Source organism: Macrobrachium rosenbergii, chromosome 41 (assembly GCF_040412425.1).
Source record: "Macrobrachium rosenbergii isolate ZJJX-2024 chromosome 41, ASM4041242v1, whole genome shotgun sequence".
NCBI classification, from domain to species: domain Eukaryota; kingdom Metazoa; phylum Arthropoda; class Malacostraca; order Decapoda; family Palaemonidae; genus Macrobrachium; species Macrobrachium rosenbergii.
In genome coordinates this window covers 92908016-92921453 of record NC_089781.1, presented here as the reverse complement: position 1 = coordinate 92921453, position 13438 = coordinate 92908016, and the positions used below count along the sequence as shown (strand labels likewise).

Sequence of the window (13438 nt, the reverse complement as noted above, 5' to 3'; positions counted from 1 at the left end):
TTGATCGTCCCTTATCGTATATTGTGATTGTGAATTTCTTGAGCAATTTAATTGTCCCTTGTCGTATATTGTGATTGTGAATTTCTAAATCAATTATATTGTCCCTTATGGTTTATTGTGATTGCCAAGTTCTAAATCAGTTTAATTGTGGCTTATGGTTTATTGTGATTGTGAACTTCTTGAACAATTTAATTGTCCCTCGTGATATATTGTGATTGTGAATTTCTTGAGCAAATTAATTGTCCCTTATGATATATTGTGATTGTGAATTTCTTGAGCAAATTAATTGTCCCTTATGGTATATTGTGATTGAATTTCTTGATTTAATTGTGGCTTATGGCATTTTGTGGTTGTGAATTTTTTGTGACAATCTTGAAGTTTATTGGGCAGTAAAAAGAAGTTAGGTTGGAAAAGAAAAATAGATATTGATAGTAAACTCTGCTGCAATTTTAAATGTGAAAACTAACAGAATGTTGTAACCTTACATCTTTTTCTTGCCCAGACCCGAAAATAATTAGATTGAAGGTGGGTTACGTAGGAATGACATTGCTTAAACACGAAAGAAGCAATAAGACGTATATGTATATATATATATATATATATATATATATATATATATATATATATATATATATATATATATATATATATATATATATATATATATATATATATATATATACTTATATGTGTGTATATGTATATATAATATATATATATATATATATATATATATATATATATATATATATATATATATATATATATATATATATATAAATATATATATTTATATATTTATATATATATATATATATATATATTTATATATATAATTATATATTTATATATATAAAAATATTCGTAATAGATTCTTACACATACCTTTGGAATGCTCTACCAATTTATGGAGTTCCTAGATCCCAGATTCCAGAATTCCAGGTGTCTAATGTCTGTACTGCGTTCCCTGATTCTGGGTATTCTGAACATACCCAGCTGTAGATTAAATACCCGGTTTCGAAAAAGGCAGCTTCAAGAAAATAATCGTTCTTTTTAGAAAGAATACATTGTCAATGTGTTATACATTGCACAGATACAATACACTCGGGAATTTGAATTATGTCAAGTGTTAGTTTCGCAAAAATTATGATTTTATAATTTTTTAGATTCAATCATGAACATTTTAAATTCTTCAACGTCAGTCATTCAATTCCTGTGCCAAACAAACTCTTGTTAGCCTTGCACTGAAACACATAAGGAGTGGAGTCAATTATTTTGATTTAGTTTCAAAACTTTGATACATCGTGATTAAATGGAGGTAATGTCTCTTGCTTGTATCACGCAGTGCAGACATGTATTCAACGGCAGTCTCTCTCTCTCTCTCTCTCTCTCTCTCTCTCTCTCTCTCTCTCTCTTTACAATGGGACGAATGAAGAGAAATGTAGTTAATTGGGAAAATCATTAAATGTTAGCAAAACTAAGAAAAATTTAGAAATGATATATATATATATATATATATATATATATATATATATATATATATGCATATATATACAGAATATACAGAATATATAAATATATATATATATATATATATATATATATATATATATATATATATAATATATATATATATATAATATAATAATAACCTAGCCTGTGGTCAATTTGTTGCCCGGGTTAATAATAATAATAATAATAATATAATAATAATAATAATAATATAATAATATGAAAGGTTAGATCATAATATGATTGTCTATATATTTATATATATATATATATATATATATATATATATATATATATATATATATATATATAATTTATATATACATATAAGACAATCATATGATCTAACCTTTCATGTTATTATTATTATTATTATTATTATTATTATTATTATTATTATTATTATTATTATTATTATTATTATTATTATTATTAGGCATTTTTGAATCCCGGGCAATAAACTGACCACAGGCTAGGTTATAAAATACATCATTTTCATCCATACCCCGTGTATTTTTCACCATTGCTTTCAGAGGAGTTTAATAATAAGAAAATTATTATTATTATTATTATTATTATTATTATTATTATTATTATTATTATTATTATTATTATTATTATTATTAGGTGCGTACACCCCTAAGAGACATGCCAAACGTACCATTAACTTTACAAACTACCAAAGAAATGACTATGCAAAAAGAAAAAGGAATAAATATAAATATAATAAGAAAAATTAAATAAAAAAAAGAGTAAACACAAACCGTCCAACTTATAAAATACGACAGACACTACAGAGTTTCACACCAAGACACGACGGCATATCCCAAAAAAATATACTATGGCCTTTTTAGGGCAATTTACATTCACCCGAGCCCTTCAGCTGATGGGAAGTGACAAGAAACACTTATTTTGTGTGTAATTACTGTATTATGTATTCTGGGTACGTTTTTCTTAAACATCTTACAAGTACCATCTGTAATTCTACTTGAAAGCAATAGTCCGATACTGTCCCTGGGTAAGCTCTTTTGTCTCTGTAATCAACTTATTTACTGTTTTGGAAAATTACACTATAACTTCTTACGCCTTATTGGGACCTTATTGGGATGCTGGATAGCGCTAGCATTGTTTCAGAATAAGAAAAAAACAGTCTTAACTTATCATGGTGGGTCTGAAAGGTAGCGAAAACAGACTATAGTCTGTTCCGTTGGCTGCCTCCCCCTAAAGCACCCGGTGAAGCACAATAGTGTCCCGAACAGTCACTAGGCCTAGCTCCTTCTCTAATTCAGGCAACGTCTTTTGTTTCCTTTTTTTTTTTTTTACCCATTTGGTAAGTTAATTTTCTTTAACCATTCATTATAGACAATAGTAGGTGTCCTTATTTCTCTGTAAAGGTTTATGGTATTAGTTGCTTAGACACTCGAGCAGATGCCCTTTATGTAAAGGTATCTGCTTTACAGCCCAATACGTAACGAATAATCTTGGGCCCAACTTCTGAAGTAGGTACTTCTTCGAAGTCTGGCTCCTGGGAACCGATTTTCAAACATACTTTGTGAGTTCCAGATTAGCACGACGAAGTTGCTGACATTCCAAGCTCCAAAATATAAAGACCAACCATTTGATTTTTCTGACTTACTATAGACTTTTAGAAATGAATATTGATTTTATTGTTAGATTAGATCAGAAGATTACCACCATCTGGTGCATATTGTTCTTGGGAATTTGAAAGGCCTCAAATGTAGCTGTCTCTTAAATTTTATACGGTTATTGGTTGCGGGGGTGGAGGTGGGGTGGCTGTTGTGCTTATGACTTCTGACATCAAGAAGGTGACATTTTCATACCAAGTATTAGTTAAATACTGAAAAAAAGAGAAGGCTCATATCATCCTAGAAAAATCACAGCAGACGAGACAGTTCTACTTGAAATTTAATCTCATTTTAACTTCCCTTGACTTCAAGCCCCCGTAGCGGGGGTAGGGCCGTCAGTGCACCTCATGTGGTGCACTGTAGGCATTGCTTAAGGGTCTTTGCAGCGTTCCTTCGGCCCCTAGCTGCAACCCCTTTCGTTCCTTTTACTGCACCTCCTCTCATATTCTCTTTCTTCCATCATACTTTCCACCGTCTCCTAACAGTTGATTCATAGTGCAGCTGCGAGGTTTTCCTCCTGTTACACCTTTCAGACCTTCTCACTTTCAATTTCCGGTTCAGCGCTGAATGACCTCATAGATTCCAGCGCTTGGCCTTTGGCCTAAATTCTGTATTCTATCTATCTATCTATTATCTATCTATCTATCTTGACTTCAAGCCTGCATGGGCCATTGCAGATCTAAACTGCATAGGGCTAGGATCTGATTTCCTGTAATCAAGAAGAGCAACAGATTGACTGTGTTCACCACTGACAGGGCGGCCTTCTAGTTACTGGTCAGAATTTTTGCTACATTTTATTCATGGATTATTTTTCCTTTCATTTTCTTGCATTGTTGTTTTCTGTTCATCTGTTGATGGCATCAGCTCTGCTTATTGCCTTCTTATAACGTATATATACTGTTGTATGTATCATCATCTATGATCACTTTCTCGTGGGTTTGATAGACTTCTGCAAAGTAAACTTTCAACTTCTTACTTTTTATTTTATGTATATGTATATATATATATATATATATATATATATATATATATATATATATATATATATATATATATATGTATGTATGTATATATATATATATATATGTATGTATGTATATATATATATATATATATATATATATATATATATATATATATATATATATATATATATATATATATATATATATATATATATATGTATATATATATATATATATATATATATATATATATATATATATATATATATATATATATATATCTTAACGTCTTGGTCAGCGAAATAACTGCCATATTTCATGTCGTTCCGACTTGTTATTTAAAAAACCTTTATTTTCCTTCGCTGATTTGTATGATACTAGCTCTTGAGCATTTGTCTGAAGGTGCTATAGTATGCCTGAGCCTGTCAAGTGTGATGTCCAAAGAACATTGTTGTTGGACCCCTTTTTATTATTGTTTGCTGGTCTCATGAGAAAATTCATAGTATGCAGATGGTACACTTCTTGCAATTATTTGTTTCCATCGGTGAAATGTAGTAGATGTTAGTTTGGATGGTGGCCTGTTGTGGTCAGCAAGTTGTGTACTCTTCAGGGTCGAGGCTGGACTCTATCTAAGAGTTTCCTGTTTAAAGCAGTCTCATACCATGCTCCCACGTCATGATTCATTGGTGCATGGTGACCTTAAATTTAATCATTTTGAAAATTCTAATGTATTTGGTGATAAGTCAGATTCCATCTTGTCGGTTTCTGCAGGGCATAAGATTCAAAACATCTCATGGTCCTAGAAAATAACATGTTACTTTCATGCACTCACCTATTCTGTTGGCTTTCTTAGGCCAATTTTGACCCACTGTAAACATCTAATGTCTGCTGCAATTCAGTAATGCTTAAATTTTTATTACCCTCTTTGATTTGGATTAGGGACTGTCATGGGGTGGTGAGTCCCTTCCAGTGCTTACCCATCAAGAATGTTGTCATCGTTTTATCCATATCATATGTTGTAACCAAATTTTTGCAGTAAAGAAGAAAATGGGCATTTAATACAGCAACAATTAGGTTTATTAGCATTTTATCTTGATAAAACTTAACAATTTATGCAATATCCTATTCAAAAAGTTAATGTAAGTAGACTGATTGGCTGAAAGCTCTCCCCACTTTTTGAAAACTTGAGGTAAACATGAGAGAGAAGGCAGAGGGATTGTGGGTCCTTCACTTTCCCTTGACTAGTCATCCTCCTCTTCATTTTCATTTTCTTCCTCATTACCTTCCTCATTATCTTCCTCCTCACCTTCCTCATTATCTTCCTCCTCACCTTCCTCATTACCTTCTTCATCCTCCTCCTCACTCTTTTCCTCATTACCCTCTTCGTCACCTTCTTCTTCAGCTACGTCATTTGTTATATCTTCAGATTCTCTGCCATTAGGGAATGTACCACTGTTACCAGAGAAGACATTGTGGACTGGAGCAGGTGCTTGGAAGAAAGTTGAGCTGCTTACTGGAGCGATGAATAAAGATTGAGCTGGAGATGGGTTGGATGCTAAGAATGTGCCTACAGCAGGAATTCCAAGTGGAATTGGAGCAACTGCAGAGACAGGAGATGAGATAGGTGAACTGGTAAGGCCAGTAGATGGTACAGAGGAGTCAGGTGTGAAGGATGGAATAGCAGGCTGAGCAGGGGGAGGTGCTTGAACACTCTGTAGAGAAGGGGCTCCATTAAATGCTGGAGCAGCCAGAAAGAAAGGGGCAGGAGCAGGTGCAGGTGCTGGAGCAGCTTGAGAGAAAGGGGCAGGAGCAGCTGCAGATGATGGAACGGAGAGAAAGGGGCAGAGAAAGGGGCAGGAGCAGGTGCAGATGCTGGAACAGCTTGAGAGAAGGGGGCAGGAGCAGGTGCAGATGCTGGAACAGCTTGAGAGAAAGGGGCAGGAGCAGGTGCATGATGGAACGGCTTGAAAGAAAGGGGCAGGAGCAGGTGCGGATGCTGGAACGGCTTGAGAGAAAGGGGCAGGAGCAGGTGCAGATGCTGGAGCAGCTTGAGAGAAAGGGGCAGGAGCAGGTGCAGATGCTGGAACGGCTTGAGAGAAAGTGGCAGGAGCAGGGACAAATGCTAGAGCAGCTTGATTGAAAGGGGCAGGAGCAGGTGCAGATGATGGAATGGCTTGAGAGAAAGTGGCAGGAGCAGGGGCAAATGCTGGAGCATCTTGAGAGAATGGGGGAGGTGCAGATGCTGGAGCATCTTGAGAGAATGGGGCAGGGGCAGGGGCAGGTGCAGATGCTGGAGCAGCATTAGGAATAGATGCAAGTACAGGTGATGAAACACCAAGTTGAGCAGAAGGTGCTGAAGCAATATGTCCAGCAGGGAAAGAACTTTGTACTGGAGTAACTTGAGGAGTAGAGGCAGGTACTGGAGATACATTATGGGCAGGAGCAACTTGTGAACTTGTTTGTGAAGGTGTGGATGAAGGCAGTGCATGAGGAGCAGTGCCAGGTACTGGGGTAGCACTTTGATTAGGAACAAATGAAGAAGCACTATTAGGAGCTGGCTCAGAGCCTTGGACAACAAGTATAATGGGTGTAGAAACTGGTATGCTTGGTGCTGGGGGAGCTTGGGGAGCAGGTGCAAGTGCCTGAGTAAAAGTTTGAATAGGTGCAGGTGATGGAGCTACTTGTGGAGCATTTGCTGGGCTAGAACTATGGGGTGTAGCTGGAACTGGCACTTGAACAGGAGCAAATGCCGTAATAGGGGCAAATATGAGACCAGGACCCTGAGCCAGGCCAGGTGATGAAATATGTGGAGCAGATGCAGGTGCAGAGGAAGCATGATGTGAAGGTATAGGTCCTGGTGCTGGAGCAACATGAGGAGATGCTTGGGCAGGTAATTGAACAGGAGCAAATGCTGTTATGGGGGCAAAAACTGGGGAAGGCCTTGCAGCTTGGGCAGGTGTAAAGAAAGGCTGCTGAACAGGACCTGGAACATGAGCAGGAGTAGGGGATGCAATGGAGTGTGAGGCAGGAGCACTGGCAGGTGCTGAAACTGGCAAATTAAATTGAACTGGTGTAGGAGCCTGTGCTGGAGCTTGAATAGGAGCTGGAGCAGGGGCTGAGGCTTGGGTGGGATGTGGAGCAAAAACAGGTGAAGACTTGACTGCCGAATGAGCTAGAGCATTCTGCCTAACCTGGTCCAAAACATTTGGTAAAAATACTGTGGGTGATGAAGCTGGAGTGCTGGGTAGAGCAGGCGCTGGTAAGACATTTCCAGCTGATTTTACGGCTTGTCCGCTTACCAGGGGATTGGCAGGTACTCTCAGAGTATACTGGGGCAATCCAAAGGTGACCCCAAGTAAGATGGCCACCAGAATCTGAAACATATATATGGAGCTTTCAGTTCAGAGCATCTCTAATGATATAACTTTCTTGTCTTAAAAGAGAATATACCCTTCAAATGAAGTAAACAGCAAGTTTGCCATAAGAGAAAATATACTTGTGTAACGTACAATTCATACTGTTTGAACGTAAAGTAAAGTTCCTGGTGCCTTAAGAAGTACACAGTGCTGAGGCTTTTGGGGTCAAAGATGATGTGTAAGGAATCTGAATTCTTTCTTGTTTTGAAAGTAGGAGTTCAAAAGCTCTTCTTTCTTTTGCTGTAAGTTTTGAACCCAGACTGTAAGAGAGTTTGTTCTTTTTCATACTCTGATTAGTAATAGGTTTTGAAAGACACTGCCGCATGTAAAGTTGATAGTATAAGGGTAGGTAGTATGATTCAGGAGAGTGGTTGAATAGTGTTGTACTGTTTAACTGTTTACTGCTTACGCTGGTTATGTAATACCTGGGTTGTTTTTCTGTATATTCTTACATCACTACTTATCAGTAGAGAGAAATGATGCCAAATCAGATGTTCATTAATTAACGATTAAATTCTGTAATAGGATGAGATCAGCATTCATCGTTAATTTAGTGCTACATAGAAATTCATGGTGCCATCAAAGTTTTACTGACATCTGAAAAACCCTTCTGTCTTTTAAGTTAGACTCAACTGATGCACTGTGTAATAGCTATGAAGAATGACATCTTAACAAAATTAGCATAACTCCCTTATAACCATCTCATTTTCTGCCATCTGACATAAGAGTTAACTGAAGAAATGGAGCTAAGAGATAATGTGAAGCATTCAAAATTAAGCTGTATCGACTGTAACCTGAGTGGCCAGTGATAGAGGCTTGAGATATCTTCATGGAATAGAAGATTGAAATTACATGTTGTTTATGTTGCGCTGTAAAAGTATGATTGTACTTGACACTTCGCAGATATATATTAAGTATGCAATACTATAGGAAAGACACAATAAGATATTATCATCGAGGATAATAATAATAATTATAATCATAATTAAAATTATTATTATTAACATCTTCCTGTGTTAATGTCCTCGAAGAAAGGTAATTATCTTATTTGCCTCCATTCATAATCTTTCTTATAAATATTATGTCTGAGGGACTCGATTCAAATGGAAAAATCAGTTTTCTTTTTTATGGAAATATGCGTTTAACATTAACAAACTTTATGCCATGATAACTGAATCTGATATACAGAGTAAATGTTCAACTAAGACCAGTTAAAGATAACATCTGTTAGAAAGATTTAGGTATATTGTATGAATTGATAGATTCTAGAGTGAACTGTTCATTCTACTGTCTTTCTAACAGAGAATCTGAGTATTATGAGCTGCTTTGTGATTATTGAAACAAAGGCAAATAAGAAATTAACATTCAAGTTTATTAACAAAATCACTATACAGACTCTTGACAGCTTAGATTGTATTTTGTATATAAAGTCATCTTAAGCGCTTTATATGAGCAAAGAAATAATCCTCTTTGGTAGGCATGAGGTAAATAGGTGAAATAAAGATTAAATAAAACCCTTTATACACTCCTGATTAATCTCGGTCATCATAATCATCATCATCATCATCGTCATCATCTTCCAGAGATTCTCTACTGTCGAAAAAGGTTGTTCTTTGATGAATTCCAGCAGGTGAAAAAGCACTGATCTGTTGTATCAAAGGACTTTGCTGGTGTGTAGTTGCTATAGGCTGAACTTGAGACTGAGGGAAAGAAAACTGTGGAACATTTTGGATGGGAGTAACTGCTGAGATAAAAGCTGGACTTGTTGCTGGGGCAGTAAACACAACAGGTGATGGAACTTGAGCAGGGACTTGAGCAACAGCAGGGGCAGAACTGAATACTTGTACTGATGCTGGAACAGAAGCTGTAAATGGAACAGCAGCCAAGTGAAGTTGAGGAGCTGGGGCAGCCACTTGAGTGAAGCTTGGACTGGGAGAAGGAGCTGGCGCTGGGGCAACTTGTTGAACAGGGACAGGAGCAGGTGCAAAAGATGGTGATGGTGCTGGTGAAACAAATGGAGCTGGTGCTGGGGCAACTTGTTGAGCAGGGACAGGAGCAGGTGCAAAAGATGGTGATGGTGCTGGCGCAACTTGGGGAGCTGGTGAAACAAATGGAGCTGGCGCTGGGGCAACTTGTTGAGCAGGGGCAGGAGCAGGTGCAAAAGATGGTGATGGTGCTGGTGAAACAAATGGAGCTGGTGCTGGGGCAACTTGTTGAGCAGGGACAGGAGCAGGTGCAAAAGATGGTGATGAACGCAACTTGGGGAGCTGGTGAAACAAATGGAGCTGGCGCTGGGGCAACTTGTTGAGCAAGGGCAGGAGCAGGTGCAAAGGATGGTGATGGTGCTGGTGAAACAAATGGAGCTGGTGCTGGGGCAACTTGTTGAGCAGGGGCAGCAGCAGGTGCAAAAGATGGTGATGGTGCTGGTGCAACTTGGGGAGCTGGTGCTGGGGCAGCTTGTTGAACAGGGGCGGGAGCAGGTTCAACAAATGTCAATGGTGCTCGAGCAACTTGGGGAGCTGGTGCTGGGACAGGCCTTTGGAAATTAAGTGGAATACTGGTAAACGTAGGTCTTGAGAAAATGCGAGGGACTGAAGAGGGAGCGGAGAAAGGTGCTGTATTAGTTCGAGAAACAGAAGCAGGGACAGAGGAAGGAGCTGGAGCAATAGATGGAGCAGAAGTTGAAACTGGAGCAGGGGCAGGTGCTGGAGCAACAAATGGAGCAGAAACGGGGGCAGGTGCTGGAGCAACAAATGGAGCAGAAACAGGGGCAGGTGCTGGAGCAACAAATGGAGCAGAAACAGGGGCAGGTGCTGGAGCAACAAATGGAGCAGAAACAGGGGCTTGGGCAGGGGCAGGAGCAGGGGCAGTTACTGGAGCAGCAAATGACACTGGGGCTGGGGCAGGGGTTGGGGCAAATGCTGGACCAGCAAATGGAGCAGGAGCAGGAGCTGGAGCTGGAGCTGGAGCTGGAGCTGGGGCTGGGGCTGGGGCAGGTGCAGGAGAAATGAATGAAGTACGAGCAGGGACAGAACTAGGGGATGGAGGAATAACGGGGGCACGAGAGGGAGCTGGCACAACCCTTTGAACTAAAGGGAGGGCAGGAGCAGGGGAAGGAGCAGCTGGCACAACACGTGGAGCAGTAGGTTGGATGGGAGCTGAGGCAGGTGTCTGAGCAGGATTAAATGTTCTCAAAGGAGCAAAGAAAATGACTGGACTTTGAGGAGGGGCAGCTTGCTGAGCACCACCTGGGGCAGCACGTGAAGCAGACGCTGGTGATGGGCTAATTGGGACAGAAGGAGGAGCTGGTGTAATACGTGGAGCGGGAGCAGGGCTGAAGAAAAACGAGGAGCAGATGTAGGTGATGGGAAAACTCTTGTAGTTGGTCTACGTGTTACTAGAGTGGGAGCTGGAGAAACACGTGGGGCAGATGTAGGTGCTGGAGAAGGACGAGGAGAAGGTGTAGGTGCTGGAGAAAAACGTGGAGCAGATGTAGGTGCTGGAGAAGGACGAGGAGAAGGTGTAGGTGCTGGAGAAAAACGTGGAGCAGATGTAGGTGCTGGAGAAACACGAGGAACAAATGTAGGGGCTGGAGCTGGAGCAACACGTGGAGCAGATGAAGGGGCTGGAGCTGGAGCAGCACGTGGGGCAGATGTAGGAGCTGGAGCTGGAGCTGGAGCTGGGGCTGGGGCTGGGGCTGGGGCTGGGGCAGGTGCAGGAGAAATGAATGAAGTACGAGCAGGGACAGAACTAGGGGCTGGAGGAATAATGGGGGCACGAGAGGGAGCTGGCACAACCCTTTGAACTAAAGGGAGGGCAGGAGCAGGGGAAGGAGCAGCTGGCACAACACGTGGAGCAGTAGGTTGGATGGGAGCTGAGGCAGGTGTCTGAGCAGGATTAAATGTTCTCAAAGGAGCAAAGAAAATGACTGGACTTTGAGGAGGGGCAGCTTGCTGAGCACCACCTGGGGCAGCACGTGAAGCAGACGCTGGTGATGGGCTAATTGGGACAGAAGGAGGAGCTGGTGTAATACGTGGAGCGGGAGCAGGGGCTGAAGAAAAACGAGGAGCAGATGTAGGTGATGGGAAAACTCTTGTAGTTGGTCTACGTGTTACTAGAGTGGGAGCTGGAGAAACACGTGGGGCAGATGTAGGTGCTGGAGAAGGACGAGGAGAAGGTGTAGGTGCTGGAGAAAAACGTGGAGCAGATGTAGGTGCTGGAGAAGGACGAGGAGAAGGTGTAGGTGCTGGAGCAACACGTGGAGCAGATGAAGGGGCTGGAGCTGGAGCAGCACGTGGGGCAGATGTAGGGGCTGGAGCTGGAGCGACACGTGGAACAGACGTAGGGGCTGGAGCTGGAGGAGCATGTGGAGCAAATGTAGGTGCTGGGAAAACACTTGGAGCAGGTGCAGGTGCTGGGAAAACACGTGGACCAGGCGCAGGCCCTGGAGAAACTATCGTAGCTGGTCTGAATGTCAGAAGAGGGTTACGTGGAGTTAAAGGGAATGGAGCTACAGCAGGGCTTTGCACTGGTGCAGGGGCTGGAGCAGCAAATGGGATAGAAGAAGAAGGGTTAAGAGCAGGGTTTGGTACTGAACCAGTAAACAGAAGAGGTGCATTTGCTGGCAAGGTACTTGGCAAAGAGGGAGGTGCTGAGACGAAAGGAGTTGCAGGAGCAGAGGATGGAGCTAGCACAACTCGTGATGTTGGTCTTGGTGATGGTGCACGAGCTCGAGGAGACACTAAAGCTGGGGCAGCAGAAACAAACGTTGGAGGACGATTGGGTGTCTGGACACGTCCAGGAATTGTTGCTAGTGCTGGAGAAGCAGATGGAGAAGAATGGATAACAGGAAGAGTGGCAGGTGCTGGAGAACCAAGAAGAGCAGAATTAGATAACTGACCAGGTAGTATCTGACCAGGTACCTGGGCAGGATTTCTGACAAATGTAGGCACAGAGGATAGCTGCTGGGCTGCAGCATTAAAGGGAGCAGAGATCTGAGCAGGGCGTGATCGCTGAATATTTGTGACTGGGGCGCGATGAACAATAGAAGTAGGAGCCGGAGAGGGCACAGGTGCAGGGAAGGCAGGGGGAGCAGGACTGGGTGACAGTCCTTGAGAAAACCCTGTGGGGGAATGCAATGACGCTGACTTCACGGCCTGACCTAAGGCCTCTGGTAGGACAACTTTGTGATTCAAAGCCGGCGCTGAAGTGTGAGAAGCTGCACTTTGACCAGTTGACAGCGCACTAGAGCCACCCTCTGGGGGTAGGTAGGAGTTTCCAGGGCAGCAGGTGCTGGGGCAACATTTCCTGCAGGCTTCGAAGCCTGTCCAATCACCAAGGGATTGGCAGGTACATTATAACTATAATTGGGAAAACCATGGGTGATCCCAATTAAGATACTCACCAGAATCTGAAATAGATAGTTGGAAATTAGATGAGACTCATAGCAGCAGTTGAATTTGATTTATGTTATAGTAATATATTTCATTCGTGTCAATGGCAACGAGCAAAACACTCCTCTTGCTCTTAAACAGTTACGAGAAGTTAAACCTGAAACAGTGATCGTTGTAGCTGATGTAAGGAAAGTGAATTTTGATATACACAAGATATGGTAAAAGACAAGAAATTTAGATAATTTTAATAAGAGGTCTATTTTTGGACGTTTTATTCTGAATTAAAGCACTGAACAGAGAAAGATTGAGGCTTTCATTTTGCTGGTAAACAAAAATTTATAACTGGGGTCGTACAGAACAGGACACACACAGGAAAAACAAAGTACTGGCAACAAGTCATTGACAGGATTAGAAAGGATGAAAATTAAGAGAGGAAGCCAAAAAATAAATTATAATAGGAGCAAAAAGATACTGGAAATTGATTTTTATAGACAAGTAAAAAATGC

General features: G+C 40.9%; 3 protein-coding genes across 3 annotated transcripts; 1 reads left to right on the top strand and 2 right to left on the bottom strand.

The window, feature by feature from the left end:
- Positions 1-5364: 5364 nt before the first annotated feature.
- LOC136827247 (uncharacterized) lies at positions 5365-7524 on the bottom strand. Its single transcript, XM_067085020.1, is given in 3 exon segments — positions 5365-5835; positions 5967-6074; positions 6076-7524. Coding segments are annotated over 3 exon segments (2010 nt in total). The 5' UTR covers positions 7507-7524.
- Positions 7525-10120: 2596 nt separating this feature from the next.
- On the top strand, positions 10121-10627 carry LOC136827246 (merozoite surface protein 2-like). The gene has a single exon (XM_067085019.1). The coding sequence runs from the start codon at positions 10121-10123 to the stop codon at positions 10625-10627; it is 507 nt and encodes a 168-aa protein (XP_066941120.1).
- On the bottom strand, positions 10614-12893 carry LOC136827012 (proline-rich protein 36-like; the record flags this gene model as incomplete). The annotated part of the gene is made up of 1 exon (XM_067084674.1): positions 10614-12893. A coding segment is annotated over one exon (2163 nt), but the record flags the coding sequence as incomplete, so codon positions are not given.
- Positions 12894-13438: the final 545 nt, after the last annotated feature.

Excerpts from the sequence above, each read along its gene's own strand:
- LOC136827246 (XM_067085019.1), top strand. The coding sequence starts at position 10,121 with ATGCGAGGGACTGAAGAGGGAGCGGAGAAAGGTGCTGTATTAGTTCGA.